This window comes from Haplochromis burtoni, unplaced genomic scaffold (genome assembly GCF_018398535.1).
Source record: "Haplochromis burtoni strain Fernald_Lab_line unplaced genomic scaffold, NCSU_Asbu1 Contig_1198, whole genome shotgun sequence".
In the NCBI taxonomy this organism is placed as follows: Eukaryota; Metazoa; Chordata; class Actinopteri; order Cichliformes; family Cichlidae; genus Haplochromis; species Haplochromis burtoni.
In genome coordinates this window covers 41,922-62,106 of record NW_024583559.1, presented here as the reverse complement: position 1 = coordinate 62,106, position 20,185 = coordinate 41,922, and the positions used below count along the sequence as shown (strand labels likewise).

Sequence of the window (20,185 nt, the reverse complement as noted above, 5' to 3'; positions counted from 1 at the left end):
TTTAGTCTTTTCAGAATTGTTACACCCATTGAAACCAAATCTGTTCGGCCTTATAGCTGTACGAGCCTTTAAAACCTTTAACAGATGTGAGGATATCTTGTGTTGATCACTTAGTTTTTCTTTTTAATTGCTTGTTTTTCCTTCTTACTTTCCTCATCTTTAAAGAGATTAGGTTTAGCTTCAGTTTCAGGTGTACAGATACAGACAATGTCATTCCCCCCCCCCTTTTCCAGATATTTTTAAGCTTGATGATGTTGGTGGCTGTTATTCAATTTGTGAAAACAGTACTGCTACTATAAAAACCAGTAACATCTGTTCCCTCTTTGTTTTTCCTCATGGAGGGTTCATGAGCAGCCTCACTGATATAGTTTCACAATTTTATGGTAACTTCTTCCTTGTTAAGCTACAATTTTAAGTCACATTTCTGACTGGTCTCTTCATTACATTCATTTTACTTTATTTGAAAAAAAAAAAAAAAAAAAAAAAAAATATGCAGCTACTATTTCATCTCCTGGTCACGTCACTGGGCCAATCGCTCTCAAAATAAATAGCTGCACACAACCCCTAACTCACAGGCTGGACCTTTACCGATACGGACAGCTCAAGATGTGAACAGTTCGATTATCCCTCATCGCTTTTTGACTTGTTTTGGTTTCCGTTTTTCCCTCAGCAGGAAAACAGAAGCAACGTATTTTTCTAGCTTGCTTATGACACTCACAGGGTCAGTGTGTGACTCTAGTTTGCCAGCTTCACTGGGGTTCATTTATGAAATTAGAGCAGATGAAGGATCATCACAAGAATTCATTTAGTTTTATTTAATTTAAATATGAACCTCTTTTTCTCTCTTAAGCCCGCCAGTACCCTCCTATCACACAGGATCCAACCTCCTCCAATCAAATTGCAGGAATTACAGCAGGATGGGCGGGGCTACCACCTGGGGAGACAATGGCGTGAAGCAGCAGGTGAGATGAAGGGCGAAGGAAATGGCCAGACAGCCCAGAACCCTTTGGGTGCGTGTTGTGTCATCATGGCCGACTGTTAGTCATTTAGCACCAGCGAAGAGGCAAGAAAACGGGTCTCTGATGGAAGTTTGCAGGCGCAAAGCAAATGGAATGTGAGTAAGGGGAAATGCAGTTTTTAGTGCAATTTTTTCCTGTCATGTGATGTCCCAGTTCTCTAATCTACACAAGCTTTGACCAAATGGTATCTGTTGACGGTTTAACCTCTCTGGTGAAATAAAATGATGAATTTAAGTAGCATAAAGAGGTTTTGAAAGGCAGATATTAGTCCCATCTAAAGACCAAAACCTAAAGTAAATGTGTGTGTGTGAGAATACATTTGCAGAAACCATTTGGTCCTTTCTTGGTGGCATTTCCTGGTTAACTGACACTCTTGTTGGAGAGGTGGTGTGGGCTTGTGCGTTTGAATGAAGCTTTTTAGAAGAAGGCCTCGAGCTCCTCCACAGGTAGCCCTGCTGCATCAGAATGTGTGTCTTGAGTTTCTATGAGAGCTTCTGGTTGGCGAAGAAGGATTTCGCCTCTCCGCAGGTGGGGTTGGTGCACAGCGGACAGCGCAGGGTCAGTTGACGGGAACATGGCTCGTTGGACTTCAAGTGGGACTGGACCAGGTCTGCCAAGGCCTGAACGAGATAAATGAATATCAGCAGTCAGACAAGTATGTTCAAACTCTGCCTCACAGATTAGGGCTCAATATAACCAGTAAACAGATGGCTGGAGTCAGCATTTTAATTTTAAAGGCTAAAAGAAAGTAGGCCATCTTAAGTATAACTTCTACACTGGGCACATATCTGAAAACCTTTCTGAAACCCTACGCTGTAACTAATGCTGTAACCCGACAAAGCAAATATATATTAAGCTTTAAAAGGCATAAAGAACACAGCACTGAAGCAATGGTGGTGGTTACTATAATCAGAATTGAAATCTTTGTGGGTAAAAAGCCAATAAGAATCCTTTTCACTGTGTTTGTTTTAAACAGGATTGTACAGCATACATCTTTAATGTCTTAGAAAGACATTAAATAGAAAATAAATAGACAAACAAGAACTTTTAATCCTTTTCTTTAATCCACACAGCCTCAAATATACATGTACACTTAAGTCTTTTAATGTTGTGCTATAGGTTCTGCAGTATTTCAAGTTGATAAGGTCAAGGCATATTAACTTCCCGTTAATAGGCCTGGAATAAAGAAGGAGGAGGACTACCTCCAAAATTGTCAAATCAGTAAGACAGTAGAACTTTGGACACAAATGGTTGGCCCAATAAGACAATGATCAAAAACGCATATCAAAACTAGTTTTAAAATAGCAGGCAAACATTAAGCCTTTGGATAGCCTTTCCGAATCCCCGACCTCAACCGTATTGAAAAATTTGAGGATTATGCTTAAAGCCAGATCTGCACTAGGAGACCAAGTTAAATAAGCTACCAATTCTGCCAAGACAAATGGTATCCATCAACAAGCCTCTGGCAGGATATGTGACCAAAAGCAACTGGCAGAGCTGCTACCTGCATACATAATTAATGTGTGTTTGAAACTGAGAAAAAACAATAAATGAATGAAGTTGTGTACCAACTTGTAGTGTTTTTTTTTTGTTTTTTTTTAATAAATAGTCATTAAAGATGTAGGCTGTACAATTATTCCACTCTGGAAAAAGAACAGCTCAAAGATATCATTAAAAGCACAGAATTACCACGACATTCATGCCCACGATGAGTGGATGTGTCTGACCACATCTGTGAGCAAATGAACATTTACTCAACAAGGTTACAAACACAGTGAACATGAACTACAACTTCAGCTAATGCACTAGACTGGAGCGAATGCACCTATTGGTGGGTGTTACAATAGTCACATGATAGTTCATTCAACTGCTGAAGTGCAAATTTTGTCTTAAGATCCCCTTACACCAAACATACAGGATGACGGGAGCGCTCCAAAACTTTACCTGAACTGTTGTAATTTTAGTCTTACAGGTGACATTTTTTGCAACTCTGAAATTGCTTTAAAAAGTTGTTAGGTGTAGTAATTTTGAGGGGAACTTATTTTATTTTTTTTTTAAATGAAGCTTCAACACCAGCCAGAGTGTGCAGTAAAAATCCTGATGAATGCATTTTTCTGTATTTTCTAGCTGCTGCTACTTGCAGACGGCAGCAGCTCACTGAGAAACTAAAAACCACACCAAGGAAACCATCCTTCAGTAACTACCAACTAATCATCCTCTGGATATTGATTCTCACACACACACACACACACACACACACACACACACACACACACACACACACACACACACACGGCAAGGGGTCTCTGAGCACGGCGGGCCTGACCAGCCAGCCAGCCGGGCGGTTCAGTTCTACTGTAGTCAGCTCTAAAGGTTCCCATTGATCTGCCCCTTTCCTTTAATAAACCCTGTGCACACGCACACACAAACACACACGATACAGCTGGAGGAGTTGCCTGTTGTGAGAAAGGTTTCAGGGTTGAGGATGAAGGGAAAGAGGGAGGTGAGAGAGGAAAGGAAGGAGGGATGGAAGGAAAAATAGTGACAATGGAGAAGGAAAGAGATAAAGGATAGAGCGAAGGACACAAGGAGGCATTCACTCATTCATTCACCATCTCATGGCTGCAGCTACTTCACAGGACCATCTCTTCTTTTGACCCTCTTACAGATTTCATACTTAAATATGGTTTTATGGGTCTTGCCTGCAAAGTCAAACGAAACAGCCGCTTGTTTTATGTAAATGTATGAAATTTGGCTCACATGTGTGTCATCCCAAAAGGTATAAAAACACCTATGAGAGCCATACCCTGAACACAACAGGAAGGTCCCCATTTTTAATTTACAATGCAACTTTGGTCCAGTTTTAGCAATTTCCAGGCAGTGTACTTTAATGAATTCTTCTTTGCGTCTTTGCTAAAGAGCGTTTCCATGGTGCCAGGGCAAATTTCAATGATTCGTCATGAAACAGTAAAACACAAAAAGTTGCTGCAGCTCAAAACCTGGATCGCCCAATCTGCCCCAAAGTTCATAGATAGAAGTCCTGCCTTGGAACACATGTACATGATAATCTTTACTTAGAGCGCCACCTAGTGGGAATGGAAATGACAGGTTTCATCATTTTATGCAGTTCGCCTAGAAGGTTAAATCACATCCACCTCATTCAGATTCAGAAGTTTTACTGTGAGAACTAACTTCTTATATATGTTATGTGGTAAAAAGCTCTATTGTGCCAACGAAAAAGTTTCACCTACGACAGGAAAGAAATGTCATATGACATGAACATGCCCCACGGGAACATTGCAGCATACCTCAACTTTATCTTTGCTCGTTTCTTCTTCTACTGTACATATACTGTTGTCATTTACTTTACTCGTCCTTTCTGCTGGCATTAATAGAGAAAAGGTTTGATGACAGAGCTGTAAGTTTGCAAGTTTGAAAAGAAATTTGAATATTTTACAGTCTGGGAACATGAGTGAAAATTTATCTACCAATTGAAAACTCACACTTATTCTTTTGTATATGGGGTTGAACATTTTTCCACATTTATTTGCACCTTTTAATAATTACCCGTTGTATAAGTCAGTCTTCATATTGTTTTACGAATATATATGCAAGCTGGATCTGCATTCTTTCCAATGACCAGCAGAGGGCAACTCCTTTGGTTATAAAATAGAGCCGCAACTACATAGAAGTCTATGGGAAAAACGACCCTACTTCTCACTTGATCTGTGACCTCAGTGAAGAGTTTCTTGATGGGTTTATTGTCCAAGTTGCTCATTTTAACTGTTATTTGATTGATGATGATGCTCATTTTGTCAATTATGGTCATATTTGAAGTAAAAAGGACTGTATAAAGGGCAGTCGGTGGTTAACAACTCCGTTTCTGAGATATATGCAACACTTGCATATGACATTAGAGCCAAAATGCTCAACGCAAGGGATCAAAACATGACTTTAAAAACCAGCGTGGCACTTCATGTTAGGCATCTGCATTTCTTTTAAAGAAAATCTTTGTTCTGCAAACATGGGTCAGGTTAGTGTGTGACAGGTACCTTCATAAAGAGAGGGTTCCCATTCAATGACTCGGCCCTCCTGATGTTCTCCACCCCACACTGGAAAGAAAAATAAGAACACATGACAAATGTTCATAACATCTTAGAAAACTGCTAAATTAGGGGACAAACCTCCCCCCCCCGTTTTCCTCATTCCTTTGCTCCTGTCTGAGTTTCTGTTCTGAACGTGGAGTCAGAACACCAAAGAGTCTCTTGATTGTGGACTTAAAAGGTCAGCATTTGCTGCTTTACTCCATTTTATAGCTTTATGCAGTCATTCGTTTGGCTTTTGAGCTTTAGAAACTCAATAGACCCAAAGAGAAAATGCAGTCACTGCCACAGCTCATATGTGATTCACGACCACAACACATCAGTTAAAATGACCGTCATGATATTCTCCAGCCCACTGGGAAAAACTGGAACTGCACATATCTACCAACAATTTAGACTCCCACAGAAAAAAGGTAGTAAACGCTCAGTTAATGCGACAGTCTTGTTTTGGAGTAAATTAATCCAAACACGAGGAATTTAATACATCAGGTGTGTAGAGGTGTTATACATTTTTGGTGGAGTACGTTTTTTTCTTTAGCATTTCAGACCTCAAAACTTGGGACTGGAAGACAGATGTGTTTCTTCAGGTTCAAGTTTAGAAACGATTTCGATGGTTCCTCATGGGTATAAGCATGTGTATCTTTATGGCACCAGTCACATTGATTGGTGGCCATTTTACTGGTGCCTTCAGACAGACAGAGGGCACTGGGCTGCTGGAAACAAACCTCACACACATACACACACTTTAGCTAACCAAAACAACCAGTACAAAGACCTTAGCCCTAATTGTAGATCACAAATGCATAAATACGTTTCCCCTATTTAATGAATCTTTCTAAAGACTTTAGAGAAAGAGCAGGTCTGGGTAATTGACTTTCTGCCTGCTTCAGTTTATTTCTTCAAAGGCTGCTGCAGATTTATTCTGTTCTTTTAAATCAGTATTTATGTACCGGTTAATTTTTATATAAAACTGAGGAAATGTATATAAACACTGCTTTTTTTCCCCTCTCACCTCCTCTCCCAGCACTTGTCTGTACTCGATGTCCAGCTCGTGTAAGGTCTCTATGTGGTCCGAAGTGAAGGCAATGGGCACCAGCAGCAGGTTCTTCTTCCCTCGCTCACACAGACCTTTGATCACCTCGTCTGTCTGGGGACCGAGCCACGGCATGGGCCCCACCTGAGAGACAACACACAGGACATGGCTGACTTAAGTTCTATAGATGGATGACGTGTCCAAGGTCGTTTCAGGTGTTCCTGGTTCAGTGAGGACGTAAACGACCCCGTGACCTTTCTTGAAATCCCATTAAATATAAAATAAATAAAACTGATACCATGATCTTCTTGCAGGAAGGCTATCTCTGGTACCCTGTGTTACTGTATGTACCACATACTGTGCATTTTCATCCTGTTGAGTTATTCATTCTGCCCTACAGGTAGCCAGTGACAGCTCAGAGTCCTCTTCCACTGTGAAATTTTTATCATTTGTGAATTATGTAAGCTGCCAGGCCCTGTGACCTGAGCACTGAGGAGCTTTGAGGGCTTCTACTCTGAAATAGCAAAAATATTAGTCAGACAAGTGGCTCCATCTTGTGGCAACACAAAACACAAAAGCAGGCCGGCCAGGTCTAAATAATATTAATAGTTTAGCTGCATGTAAGTATAATAAGAAGGTAAAGCTGGATTGGAAGAGTCTGTCTGCAGAACTAAAGAAAAACTGAACACATTTGCCAGGAATGTGAGCACTGCCCAAATCTATTCTTACCTACGGTGACCAGATGGGCTCCTGCTCATGTAGGAAGTAAAGCATTTTGTCACCGATGGTGACATAGGGGACAGTCTAGGCTCCGGTTGCCTAGGGGACATTGAGTATTTCCCATAGAAAATCCCAAGTTAAACTTTACTGAACTTTTAGGCGAATGGAGCGACTACCTATGAGAGCAAAGGATGCTCTTATCTGTATTTTGATGGTGTGGCAAATAAAATAGAGGGTTACCTAGGCAACTGGAGTCTGGAACGTCCCTTAGCAACAACCAGGCAGCTGCAAAGTTAAGTGATGAGCAAATAGTTTCTTGTGTTGATGCCCCCCTTACTTGGAACCTGCCCACTCTGCATCACTAGTGGTCACTTAATCCATCATTACTCAGTCGCTGAATGTCACAGACTTTCTTTGGCCTGTGGTGACCATGTCGCTATGTGCATTTTTGTCTTTTTAAAGTCAGGCTCAGGGTGAAATAATGCCAAAAAGTAAATAAATAAACAAAACAAAACAAAAAAAAAGCATTTTGACAATGAAAGTTGTGTGAAAAACAGCAAAGCATAAGCTCAGTAAATTTAAACCATATTGATAAGCATTACAAACTGATGTGTGATCAGTGTTGAGTATGCAGCGTTACCTGATTATTACAGCACACTGTCACCACTAGGTGGTGCTGCTGGTTTATTCAATTACGTAGCGAGTGATGTTTACTCACCCTGGACTGCCACACCAGTCTGTAGGGGTTACAGTGACCCAGTCTTTCCATGACCCTCTGAACTGTGGCTCCCACCTCCTGAGGATACGGGTCACCTCTGTTTACAACCTGCAGCACAGGGCACACAACAGCACGGCGCTAAGCAACATTAACACATTAAGCAGTTCCTGAATAATGTGCTGGAAGAAAGTACTTCAGCTGGACAAAAACCTTCTGTTGCCTAATGGCTTGGTTCAAAGAAAGCTAACAAGGCACGAGGAAATCAGATCTCTCATCTGAGAAGCTTGGCCTATCACGGAGTTTGGGACTTTCCTGGATTTAAAGTGTGAGTAGTTACACTGAACTGCTGGTGACATGTTGGATATAGATGCCAAAGATGTGCTGTCAAACTAACCAATTAAGCAGCAGAAAACAGTTTTATAGGCTTCCTAACAGCAAAGACAAACTGAATTTGCACTGATTTCTGTTGAGATATTTCAGGTTTTTCATCTGTTTTGATGAACCGTCAGGTAACAAATCGGAATCGTTTTTAAAGTGTACTTCTTTACACGAAAAGAAAATGAAGATGAAGTGGGTTTTGTTTTCTAGAGATAAATACTACTACTCCATTGTGAAAGGAAATGCCTATACTGAGAAATATCAGTAAATTTTAGTAGTAATTTGTGGAAAGCACATCAGTTTTTATAAGAGTGTCAGTACCATCTGATCAGGGTCATCAGTAATAAGGACCAGACCCCACTCTGGCTTCATTCGTTCCTTTCCGAGAGTCAGTCCCCAGAAACTGTGACAGCAAATGCCAAACTTTACAGTCTGGTGACAAAAACCTGTTCTCATTTTTATAATCCACCCATTCAAATGTATTAAAGTTTAAAAGTTGGGGTGATGGGTGTGATACAGACAGCTGCTGCAAGCTGGAGTCACTTCACTTGATTTTATGACCCTTTTAAGCCTTTTACTTGAATTATCTGAGAAATATAATGAGTGTTATGCAGTACAGAGCTTAGAGAAGTCTGTGGTCCAGTTCTGGTGAGTGAAACTTGAGTATTTTATTAGCATGTTACTTTGAGGCTAGACAGTACTGATAGTAGTTTTTTCATACTTACAGCCATGGGGAGTGAGTGTGCTGAGAACAGAATGACAACATCATCTCTCTTATCTTCTGGAAACTTCAGCAGTTCATTTCTGATATGTTCTGCAAAACACTGGACACAGACACACACACTTATGGTGTATTATAAACACAACTAGTGAAATTTACCTCAGCTGATAAAACACAGTCAGGACAAAAAGCTGCCATGATCACCCACCACAACTGCTTTCTGGTCATTTAGCTGCGTGGTGACTTACTGACTGTTTTCTTACACACTATATTACCAAAAGCATTCACTCACCCAATCAAATATACCAATCTCTCCCACTGCCACAGGTGGATTTATTTAAAAAAAAGAAAAAAAAGTAAAAAGAAAAAAAAGGCACCCCTGGGCATGCAGACTGCTTCTACAAACATCTGTGAAAGAATGGGTCGCTCTCAGGAGCTCACTGAATTCCTTTCTGCACAGAGTCCTGACCTCAAACCCTCTAGGATGAATTAGAGCAAAGACTCCATCTCGCCCAACCCAACATCAGTGTCTGACCTCACATGTGCACATGTGGAAGAACGGTCAAAAACTCTCATGAACACTCCCAAACCTTATGGAAAGCTTTCCCAGGAGAGCTGAAGCCTTTACAAACGGTGGGTCAAAAATCATATTAAGCCCTATGGATTAAGAATGGGATGTTACTCAAGTTCATATGGATGTGAAGGCAGATGAGATGGCTCGTAAAACACTTTATGCTCTGCTTCTGCGTAAAGTCCAGTTCACCATTAACTTTTTATAATTATTTGAACATTTTTGAACTTTTGGCAGAATCGTGTACATCAGTACTAGTTTGTTTTACTTTCCATGTGTGTACACACATGTTTAGACATCTTTGTGAGGACAGAAATTGGCCTCCACTGTACCAAATGCCCGTCCCAACAAGTTTGAAGGCAGTTTTGGAGCTTAAAATGTGGTTGTAGTGTCAGGGTTAGAATTAGCCTAATCATAAGGGTTAGGGTAAGCGGCTAAAGAAAGCATTATGCCAATTAGATGTCCTCACTAAGATATGAAAATGAGTGCGTGTGTCTCTAACCTCCACCAACAGAGGGTGTGTGGGCCAACGGTCGATGACACTCCAGCGCATTTTCGGCCTGTCAGCTCTGTTGCTGTAGTAACGGTAGATGGCGTTCAGACTGCTGCCTGTGAGCAAAAGAAAACACATTGAGAAATACTTCATTACACAGGAATAAAATCTCTCTGCTGCTGCCAATCACTAATCAATAAATTTCCTCAAAGTTTCTTCCTCAGATGCATATTTTGTAACCCAAAAACAGTCTGTGGGCACCGATTCATGGATGGATTGTGGGTTTGAAGAGTGTGCCTGCCTCACGTGTGAGCTGGGCGTTCTTGGAACAGTCTGAGAACATGCTGAGTGTGATTTAGTCTGGAGAGAACAGAGTGTATTTATCAGGAGCTCGCAGAGCAGACAGCACCCTGGGTGTGGCGGCATTAACGGACACAAACGTCTGAGTAATCTTCTGATTGTTCCTTTTACATGTTCTCTACATTTAACAGACATCATTTCCTGCTTGTGTCACCTGTGGTGGAGCAGCTGTACTGAGGATACTGCGTGAAGGCCACAGCTCTCTCCACTCCCTCTTTCTCCATCTCCTCAATGGCTTCCTCTGTCAGCGGGTGAACGTACCGGAAGCCGATGTAGAACTTGTGAGGAGCTGCGCAGAGAGAAGAAACAGCCAATGACCAGACAGCACGGGAGAAACTCACTGGCAACATTACAGTTTGAATATGCAGGATATGCAGTTTAATTGAAATCTTCAAATAAAAATAACATTTCAGGAGCTTAAAGGGAGGATTTTATGAAGATTATCGTGCTTTTAGACCAAATTCTAACAGATCTGGTCAGCTTTCAGATTGCTGCTGTGTTATCAGTGAGGTGTGCTGCAGGCGTGTGAGGAGACACTCCTTCGCCGTCTTACCATCTCCATTTCACACACACTTTGCCAACAGCCAAGCAAACCATAATCTCAATAAAAGCACACAAACTGCCTCCAAACATGACTTTAACTCCATGTAAGCTGTCAGATTTGAGGAGGAGCGGAGGCCTCTGTGAGGCATCCTCACCCGTCTCAGGGCTCATCTCGTCCAGCAGCTTCACCATGCCCTCCCCCTGCATGGACGTCCAGTGTTTGATGGGCGAGCCTCCTCCGATCTTGCTGTACTGCTCCTGGATCTTCGGTGTGCGCCGCTTGGCGATGAATGGGCCGAGTTTACTGCAGAGCGGGAGGCAGATCGCACAGCTGCAGTTACACAACTCACACTTAATGCATCACAGATTTAATACAGTGAATTATTGCGCAGCAACGAAGAAGAAGAAAAGCAAATGACCTGTAACAGCACTATAACGTGTGACTTCTGGAGCTTTAAAGGGTCAAGGTTCATTATTAACATTTTCAGTAAGATGTGCAGTTTCCATGGACACGGAGGTGAGATTCATGTCCACAAGCGTCACCAAACACCAGACAATAAATCTAGTTTAGAGCTTCCAGCATGGACTTTCTGCAGCGAGAAGCAAGAAGCACTAACGTTTGCACCGTTTGTGTGTCATTCCTGTGTCATTGTGGGTTTTAATCCCTTATTTATCCTCACCCTGTTTGTTTCCCACCCCAGGGAAACCTGTCAGACAACTCTGCTCAAAATGGCCAGAAGCAGGAAAGGTAAAGTGACCACCAAGTACACAATGATGGCAGGAATTTATTATTTTAACATTTCTATTGTCAGGTCTAGTTGGATTCATCCTGTTACATCATGAAATGCTGTTGTAGTCCAACGAGCAGATGCTGCATGGATGAACAAACAGACCTTACTGAGCACTGGTGCAGGGTTACAAGGAGTTTGTGCCGTCATATTTGAGCATTTTAAAAGGCCAAACAATAAAACAGAAACACAAAACGGTCTAAAATTATACAAAACATGCACAGCACGACCCCCTAGCAGGTCAGTATTATTCTGTCCAGCTTCTGAGGATGGTTTGTCTCAATGCTGGACAACATGGAGACGGACACTCGTGTTGTTTTCTTACACAGAGCAGAGATTACAATCATGACACTTATAAATAAATAAATAAATAAATAAATAAATAAATAAATAAATAAATAAATAAATAAATAAATAAATGGAGATTCTTCACACAAAGAGCTTCACTTCTGGGTGAAATAGAAGTTAAAGGGAGGGAGCTCTGCTCTGTGAGGTTATACTTAGACACAGCTGTCATTTGACCCCCTGCTAATGTTAGCATGCTGAAATGCTCACCATCCTAACCCGGCATGTTAGCAGCAAACAAAGAGGAGCAGTGGCTGATGGGAATCTCTGCTTTACAGTCAAACAGCTTCACGTGTAAGAAAGGCTTAACCCCCGAGGTCCAACCGAGGTCAGCCGACTGACAGACAAACGCGTTTAGTCATTTGTGTTTCAGTTACAGTTCGACTTTGACATTTCTTCAATGTTTTAAAAATGTTCCAAAACTGTACAGAAAGTTGCATCGTGTGCATTTATGTGCAGGGCAGCACGGTGGTGCAGTAGCCAACCCCATCACCTCACAGCATGGGTCCTTCTGTATGGGTACCCCAGCTTCCTCCCACAGCCCAAAACCATGCACGAGGCCCTTCAGCAGACTGGTGAGCTGTCCAGGGTGTACCCCGCATCTTATCCTGTGACAGCCCCACCCCAAGACCCTGAACTGGATGCATTAAGCGGGTCTTAATTTCTGGAAAGCTCTTCACAGAGTGAACTCAGTTCAGATCAAACTGCTGGTTTGGAATGACGTCCTTGGTTAAGTCACAGGACACATTTGCACCCAAATATCCAGACTTTCGCTATAGCGCTTCATTCCCTCGGGGTCGGGACCGCCCGAGGTCTAAATAAAGTCAATAAGTGGCTCATAAAACATTCATATTGAGGTTGGAGCAATCTTTGAAGTCAAAGTGTGTGATCTTGGGTCAGTCACGCCTGCTTTAAAAAGGATCAGTGCTGCTAAAAACCACAAAGATTTTTCTTCTCAGTGGAATGTTATGAAACACGGACACAGCACAGAGCCGTCACCCAACAAACTTCCTCAAACCCCCCGCCCGCCCCCACTGTGTGTGCTTACATGCGTGTAAACCCAAAAATAAAGCAGTTGCTTTTAATTCATCACATATTTCATGTAACCAAGTCGCCAGGTTTGTTGAAACATAAATTCAATCTAAACAGAAAACATCTGGGGAGTTTCAGAAAAGCACGAGAGCATAACATAATCCACTAGATCCCCACAAAGCCCTGCTGAAATAATGATGACAGAGGACTGTTTGAAGGAAGGACCTCTTATCAGAGCTTTATATCCTGTTTACATCCTGTCCACCGGAGAGTTCACATTACGGGCTAAATGCATGGAGCGAGCGCTGGGAAACCGAGATCCCAGCTGTTAAACACAGACCACCTCAACTCTAAGGTCAGCTGTTTGCGTCACTATATTTTGTGTTCACATTTGCAAATAACTCCTTGCATTTATGGCAGCGTGATCTCTGTGTGCGTACTTCTGTACTGGGAGTTTCATCAGGTCTGTGTCCATGAAGAGGCGTAACAAGAAGTCGTGAACATCTTCTAGCTTCTCGGGTCCTCCCATGTTCAGCATCAGGATCCCCGTCTTCGGCTTCCTGCAGACAGGAGAGAGTCACGATCAATAATTCACATCTAACACCCCTAAAAGATGTGACACTGTAGAAACTGTGCACTAGGCCAAATCTAGGTCAGAAAAATTATGGATGGAAGCCAGGGGGACTGGGAAGATATTTCAAGGGGGAGCTTCTGTTAGGTAAATTTAATCGTTTAAGAACAAAAGGCATAAATTATTGGAATAAATAATGAAAAGTTGAGCCAAACAGGATCTAAACCAGACTCAGTGCTTCAATGCGCTTACACCCCACAAAGTACAAAGTCAGGTCATTCAGCAGTCTGTATTTTAATGTTAATCAATTGCAAATTAACAAATCTGATCTAGAGTTTAGGGCTGGGCTATATCATACCGTTCACGGTAATACCGGTGTAATTTTGGGCAACGATAGGAAAATGAAATATCGCGATAGAATATGGGTAAAACGCGCATGCGCAGTGTCTATGTTTACATAAGCACATGGCGGCGACGCAGAATGAGAAGAGCGAAAACAGATCGTTGAATGAAACAGATGAACCAGAACTGGTTTGTAAAAATGCTGCAACTTCAGTGGTGTGGAACTGGTTTAGCTTTCGTCCGTCAGATACACAACAAAGCACTATTTTTGGTAGCGCATGCTAGCGGGCCATCGTTATTACCGTGTTGTTTGGAAAATACGGCACACTTAAAATCAATCCTGTGATTTTTCTGAAAATCGACAGGTCCCCTTATAATCCCATGTGCCTTATGTATGAACTCTGGTTGTGTTTACCGACCTCGAAACGATTTTATGTCGTGCACGGCGCTCGAAAATCTGTCAAATGTTTCAGTACGACTTTGCTAAGCTACGAAGCCGCACCGCTTGATGGATTGTTGGAGCAGTACGGTTATCGTAGGCAGGAGCCTCGCGGAGGGATACGTACAGTGCTTTAACATAATATTACCGTATTGTGTGTGTATAACCTCTTTTTAAGTTTTGTGGATGTTATACATGGTTATGCTGAGGATATGTCGGCCAATTTCCACTGGAAATGCCTTTTGGTTAAACTGTCAGCAAGGAATTTGCACCGTTACATTTTTATATAAATTTAATGCACAAAAAAAAAAACAGCTGCTTGTTTAAGTGAAAATACATTGATGGGTTTTTTGCACTGATAAAGTTGTGGAGTTGTAAAGTATTTTGTCTAGTGTCAATTATGTCGTCAGTTATATCGTTATTGCAAATTTTCAAATGTATATCGTGATAAATGTTTTTGGTCATATCGCCCTGCTCTACTAGAGTTAATAAAGGTCATTTATCTTTCTTTCCTCACACACAACAAGTTCTGATGTTTATGCCCACTTCTCATTAACAAAAATGCATTTTATGCTTTAATAAATGAAAGTCCAGTTATGAAAATTGGTAGTGAAGGGTAAACATTTCCCCTAACAGAAGAAAACCTGCTTGGAGGAGACGCCAATGTATTTTTTTTATGCACAAAAAACTGCATAAAAGCATTTATGCTGTAGACCAATGTGGGGAAAGCTCAGCAGGAATTATCTGCCTGCTGCTTTTCCATCCTCTGACGCTACATCACTGCAGGCCTTACAGCCGTAGCAGCTCCGAGAAACATGTTTCACTGCTAAGGTTTTAAACCCTTCAGTGAGCTTTGAACTCCAATAATCTGCTGTCGCATTCATAAATATAGCTCAACTGTCAGCTCGAGGAGGACACAATTTTATGAAGAGGTGTGAGGCGGGTCCTGTGTGAGAAGATGTCGACAAACTGGTGAAAACAGTCCCTGTCATTTCTAATGAACCCCAGCAGGTCAGACCAGGAGAAACGATTTCATAGAAGATGAAAGGAAATCCACCATTATTTGTTCTTTAATCATTACAGGACGTCTTCTCCCCTCCTCACTCCTGACAGGCTTTCACCTTCTTTTAGACTCAAGATGCTTTGTGAAACGTGCTTTTTGTTTTTTTAGACAAGGTCAGGAATCTTTGTGTATACAGCCCTGCACACTGGTGTGGAGCGGTTTTATTAGACTTTGCTTCTGAAATAAAAGGAATAAATCAATCAATAGGAGAGCAGCTAAAGCAAACTTAACATAGATGATAGAAAGTACGAATCTATCGGGCTAGTATCGATCTAATACCAATACTTGGATCGATCCACCCACCTCTGGCACTGACTCGGGTTTAGAGACCCCTTTAGCCATTTACACCTATTTCATATTTTGTGTGTGTGTGTGTTTGTGGACGGGTATAAACATCTTTGTGGGGAACAAAAATTGGAAGTTTACTATACTTGTGGGGACTAGTGGTGTGCGGATCGATATTGAAATATCGATTCTTCTGATACCAGTCATTTATGCTCTAGAATTAATTCTCATATTAAAATATCGATATTTTAGTACTTTGGGGTAAATTTGTAGTTTTTCATTAACAGGAACAAAGTGGAAAGAAACTATATCATTCAGATCGTCTAAATTGGAAGGAACTATTTCCTCTTACGCCTTTCATAGTCATGTGCGAAACACAGCTGTATAAATGTGTCCAGCCCCGGGTGTGCACACTCACAACAATGGCTGAGCATAAATGGAGTCATGTGTGGACGTATTTTACCTCCACAAACAGCCGAGGCGCGGTTTGCGATACATGTGGCAAGACAGTGACGTGTTGTGGCAACACCACTAACCTTGTCAAACACCTCAGAGTAAATCACATCACAGAATATAACGAGCTTATGTTGAGGTGAACTGAAGAGGAGGAGAGGGACAGGTGCTGCTAGGGCGAGACAGACGTCTCTCAGGGAGCCCTTTAGTGCTGCAGGCAGGCAACGTGTTCAAATAGGGCACAACTTCAGTTTTTTATTTCTACATGATAATTCTACATTATTAAGCAAAAAGAACAAGTAGTCTGATGTCCTGTAATCATTATGAAGCTATATTATTACAATTTCATAATACAATTATATATTGTATTATGAAATACAATGAAACATTACGTTTTTGTACAGACTATCGGTATCGGATCAGTATCGTCGATACCACCCTGACTTTTACTTGGTATCGGATCAGAAAGGAAATCAGTGGTATCGCACATCACTAGTGGGGACCAACAGCCCTTGTGGTCCCGGTCCCCACAAGTTTGAAGGCATTTTTGAGACTCAAAATGTGGTTTTAGTGTCAGGGATACAATTAGGTTATGGTTAGGTTTAGGCAAAGGCTTAAGTGTAGGTATTCATTTTTGATATTTAGGGTAAGGATAAGCAGCTAGGGAAAGCATTATGTCAATTAGATGTCCTCGCTAAGACATGAAATCGAGTGTGGCGTGTGTGACCTGTTTTCCTGCGTCTCTGGAGTCTGGGCGTAGGCGGCGGCTGCAGCAGTGGAGCGTCGTCTCAAACTCAGACTCAAGCTGCTCCTGGCAACTGAAGAACAAGAAACAGTGCGATTCATCGGAACAACAATTAGATTATTTTATTAGCTCAAGAATCAGTGAGTGAGTGTAACGATCAGTTTGTAATGAGTGAAGAGTTCAACCATCGATCAGTTCTAAGGTGAAGAGAAGGCAAATCTGTTGTTACATTAAACTCAAAAGTCTCTCTTCCAGAAAAATCACAGAGGTAACACAGCCAATGCTACTCTCCAAAGAAGTACTGTGAAACTACAGTTATAGCTGTAATAACAATCTTAATTTCTATTTTGCTTATGGATTAAAATAGTACATAATAACAACAACAACAAGAATAACAACAACAACAACAACAACATTTTACCGTTGTATTTTGGCTCCTTTTTAAATGTGCAGATAAATGGGCACTGATATGAGCATAGAAATGCAGATAAAATGTAAGCGCTCACACAAAATCACAGCTGGATTCAAGCTGACGATTTTTTGGTCTTTCTGGTCTTAACGTGTAATTTAATTGCCTTTTTTAAAATTTCATTGTCATTCTGGGCATTTTGGGGGTTTATTGAAAAACAAAATATTAAACACACAAAAAATATAATGATAGATGTGTGTGTTTAAGTTATGGCCTTCATTCATTATCATCTGTGCACATGCATGGTCTGAATCAGTTATAAATTTGTTCATAGAGTATGAATGAGGCCAATTTTGCCCCCACCTGGGATGAAACAGTCTATATAAATAAAGATTTGTTTGCTTCATCTCATCATGTTTGGACTGTTATAATTTCCTAACCCACTCAGGCCTCAAACCCCAGCTGCTGGGCAAGAGTGAACTTAACACCAGCTTCCTGGCAGATACAGAGTTTACTTTAAACTTTTTAAAAGTACCCATAAATCCTAAAGTGGTCTCAGATTAGTGGATCTGTTACAGATTTATTTATGGATTATGAAGCTGAAGTCATGAATGAGCTTTTAAACTGTTATTGCCGTTTTAACTGCGTGCATTCTCTTCTTTAGATCGTTGCCCTTTTTTTTTTTCAAATATCCTGGGAAACACTTTGAAAGTACTTCTTGAAAGCTGTTGTGGAAATAAACTTTATTATTCTAATAATAATGATAATAACTATACAGTCTAACCGATGCGTTCAGCCGGCTTCACTTTCATAACCGCTCCCAGCAGTACCGCGCCGCACCGCCAGGGGGCTCGCTGAGGTTACGCAAGTTCACAGAGCTGCAATTGTGTAACTTCGAGTCTTTCTTTCTTCCTCCCGGCGCTAAAACGCGAAGTGTATGTGCACACTGGCGATAGTTTCAGGCCACCTGACGCTCACCAAATGCAGCCTAGGCATGGGATAAATCCCTTATGTAACGCTCACGTTCGCACGGCAACCTAAAGGGACGCAGCTCTGCCGCGTCAAGCTTGTGGAAATGAGCCGCAGAAACACCAACGTTTACAAAATAAGAGAACAATCATGGTAACACATTCAGATAATTTTAGCCTTTCCGCCTAACCGCATGGGTATTATACACAAAACCTGGGTTCGATGTATTCCAAAAAAGACGACGGTGACGGTAAAAAAAAAAAAAAAAAAAAAAGTCAGTAATATGGCAAAATAAAGGAGGTTGTTAAAAGCGAGGGGCACATCCGGCCAGGAAGTTGTTGTGCTATCCCCTGAGCTAACTTTACATTTACAAAATATTGATGTCAATGTCAGAAGCGTGCTGTTGAGTTTCTGGCAAATAAAAATAAAATAATTCAGTGACTGTAAACTGTGTAAAATAAGCGCTGTGATGCTGTTTATGCCCTGACATTAAATCCTCAGAAAACCAGTAAAACTTGGAAGTTTTCTCTTCAGGCTAACTTGGCGGCGCAATCACACTCACATTGGATCAAACGACCGGCGCTGCCCAGGGCTGCCATCATGTTCGCTTTCACTGACGCAAAAAACGTCTCCGCGCCTGCTAAGATTAAGGCTGGATGCTGAGACTCTCTGCTGCTGGATCCACAGTAACTCACGGTACTATCCGACACCACAGCCAGATTCCTTCAGCTACCGCCGGCTGCCTGCAAGGACTTCCGTTAAGAGTTATAACAGCTAATGAAAAACAACTTCCGGTTTAGAGTTTCGAAACAAAATCTAACACGAGCTAAACGTTACAAAAACTGCATTGATGTAATGTTATCTTTTTCATTAGATTTCACTTGTATATCTTCTTAAAATATATTTAAAGGCTTTAAAAACTAAAATATGTGTCCTGGACAATTTCCTCATAAGAGGATGTCACTATTATATTTTTTAATGATTACACTATGAAGGATATTTATCAGGCACTTCCGAACTGGTATTACAAGTGGTATTACAACATAGGACATTTAGGTTTTTTTGTCCCCTAAAGTCGGGTTTTTATTTTTTACATTCCTATTCAAGCATGTAGTATTAGTCTTTGGTCAATGCATTTTATTATTTGTAATTAAATCTTCTCAGCAATATTTTTTCCCTCAACATTCAACGAAAAAAAAGCCAAAATAAATAATAAAAGACAATCTAGAATAAAGACAATGAAACACAACATAAAATAAAATCAATCAAAACTAAAACAAAACAACAAAAACAGTAAAACTGAAGCTTTTTTATTGTAAGTAAATACATAAATAAATAACAACAAAATTTATAAAAGGAAAAAAAAAAGAAAAATACAAGGTCATACAAAAGATTACACAAATTATAGAAAACCATGTCAGTTCCAGAGATTAGTGAACTATTTTACTCTAATTACAACTATTTGGGATTTAAGAAGGTAAGTATACAAAAAATAATTGAATAAATTAAACTGAACATATATTTCACATTTCTCATTGTATTTATGACTGTAAAATTATATATAGAAACGGATTGTAAGCTGCATTGTACAAGCCCTTTGCTCGATATCTATTTTGTTTTTGCTTTAAACTGAGAAAAAGAAAAGAAAAAGAACACGTGCTTTTATTATAGAAATAGCTTGAGTCAATTTCCGGTCTGTTGCTTTGTTACCGTGGCGCGCTTAACGTAGAATCGTTATCTCAGTGTGGCGTCATCTTAACGTTAAAGGACCCCGCCCACGGCCGTGCTGGTCACGCCCACAGGCGGCGTGTTAAGAGACATGTGTTAGGAGATAAAGTATCAGAGTTTAATCAGAGCTGGAAACAAGAAGAGAAACGTTAATTAAAACAGAAAAAGCGAAACACACAATGTGCTCTATAATTGTGACACACCTGATCACCTGACACTGCAGCTGATCCAACCTGATCCCCACTCTTACGCCCCTCTGCATTTAATTATGAGTTATTCATAATTAACATCTCACATGTTCAGTGACCTGCTGTGTATTTTATGCTGCACTTTCTGGTGCAAAAGTGGCCAAAGGCT

The 20,185-nt window shown here is 40.9% G+C and overlaps 1 protein-coding gene across 1 annotated transcript; it reads right to left on the bottom strand.

Annotated features, from left to right (window-relative positions):
• Positions 1-470: 470 nt before the first annotated feature.
• fech (ferrochelatase) lies at positions 471-18,897 on the bottom strand. Its single transcript, XM_005952176.3, has 11 exons — positions 18,663-18,897; positions 16,705-16,795; positions 13,265-13,384; positions 10,815-10,963; positions 10,271-10,405; positions 9,766-9,872; positions 8,697-8,795; positions 7,594-7,701; positions 6,135-6,299; positions 5,072-5,131; positions 471-1,639 (listed from the first exon to the last, which is right to left on the bottom strand). The coding sequence occupies exons 1-11, from the start codon at positions 18,700-18,702 to the stop codon at positions 1,502-1,504; spliced, it is 1,212 nt and encodes a 403-aa protein (XP_005952238.1). The 5' UTR covers positions 18,703-18,897; the 3' UTR covers positions 471-1,501.
• Between the last annotated feature and the right edge of the window lie 1,288 nt (positions 18,898-20,185).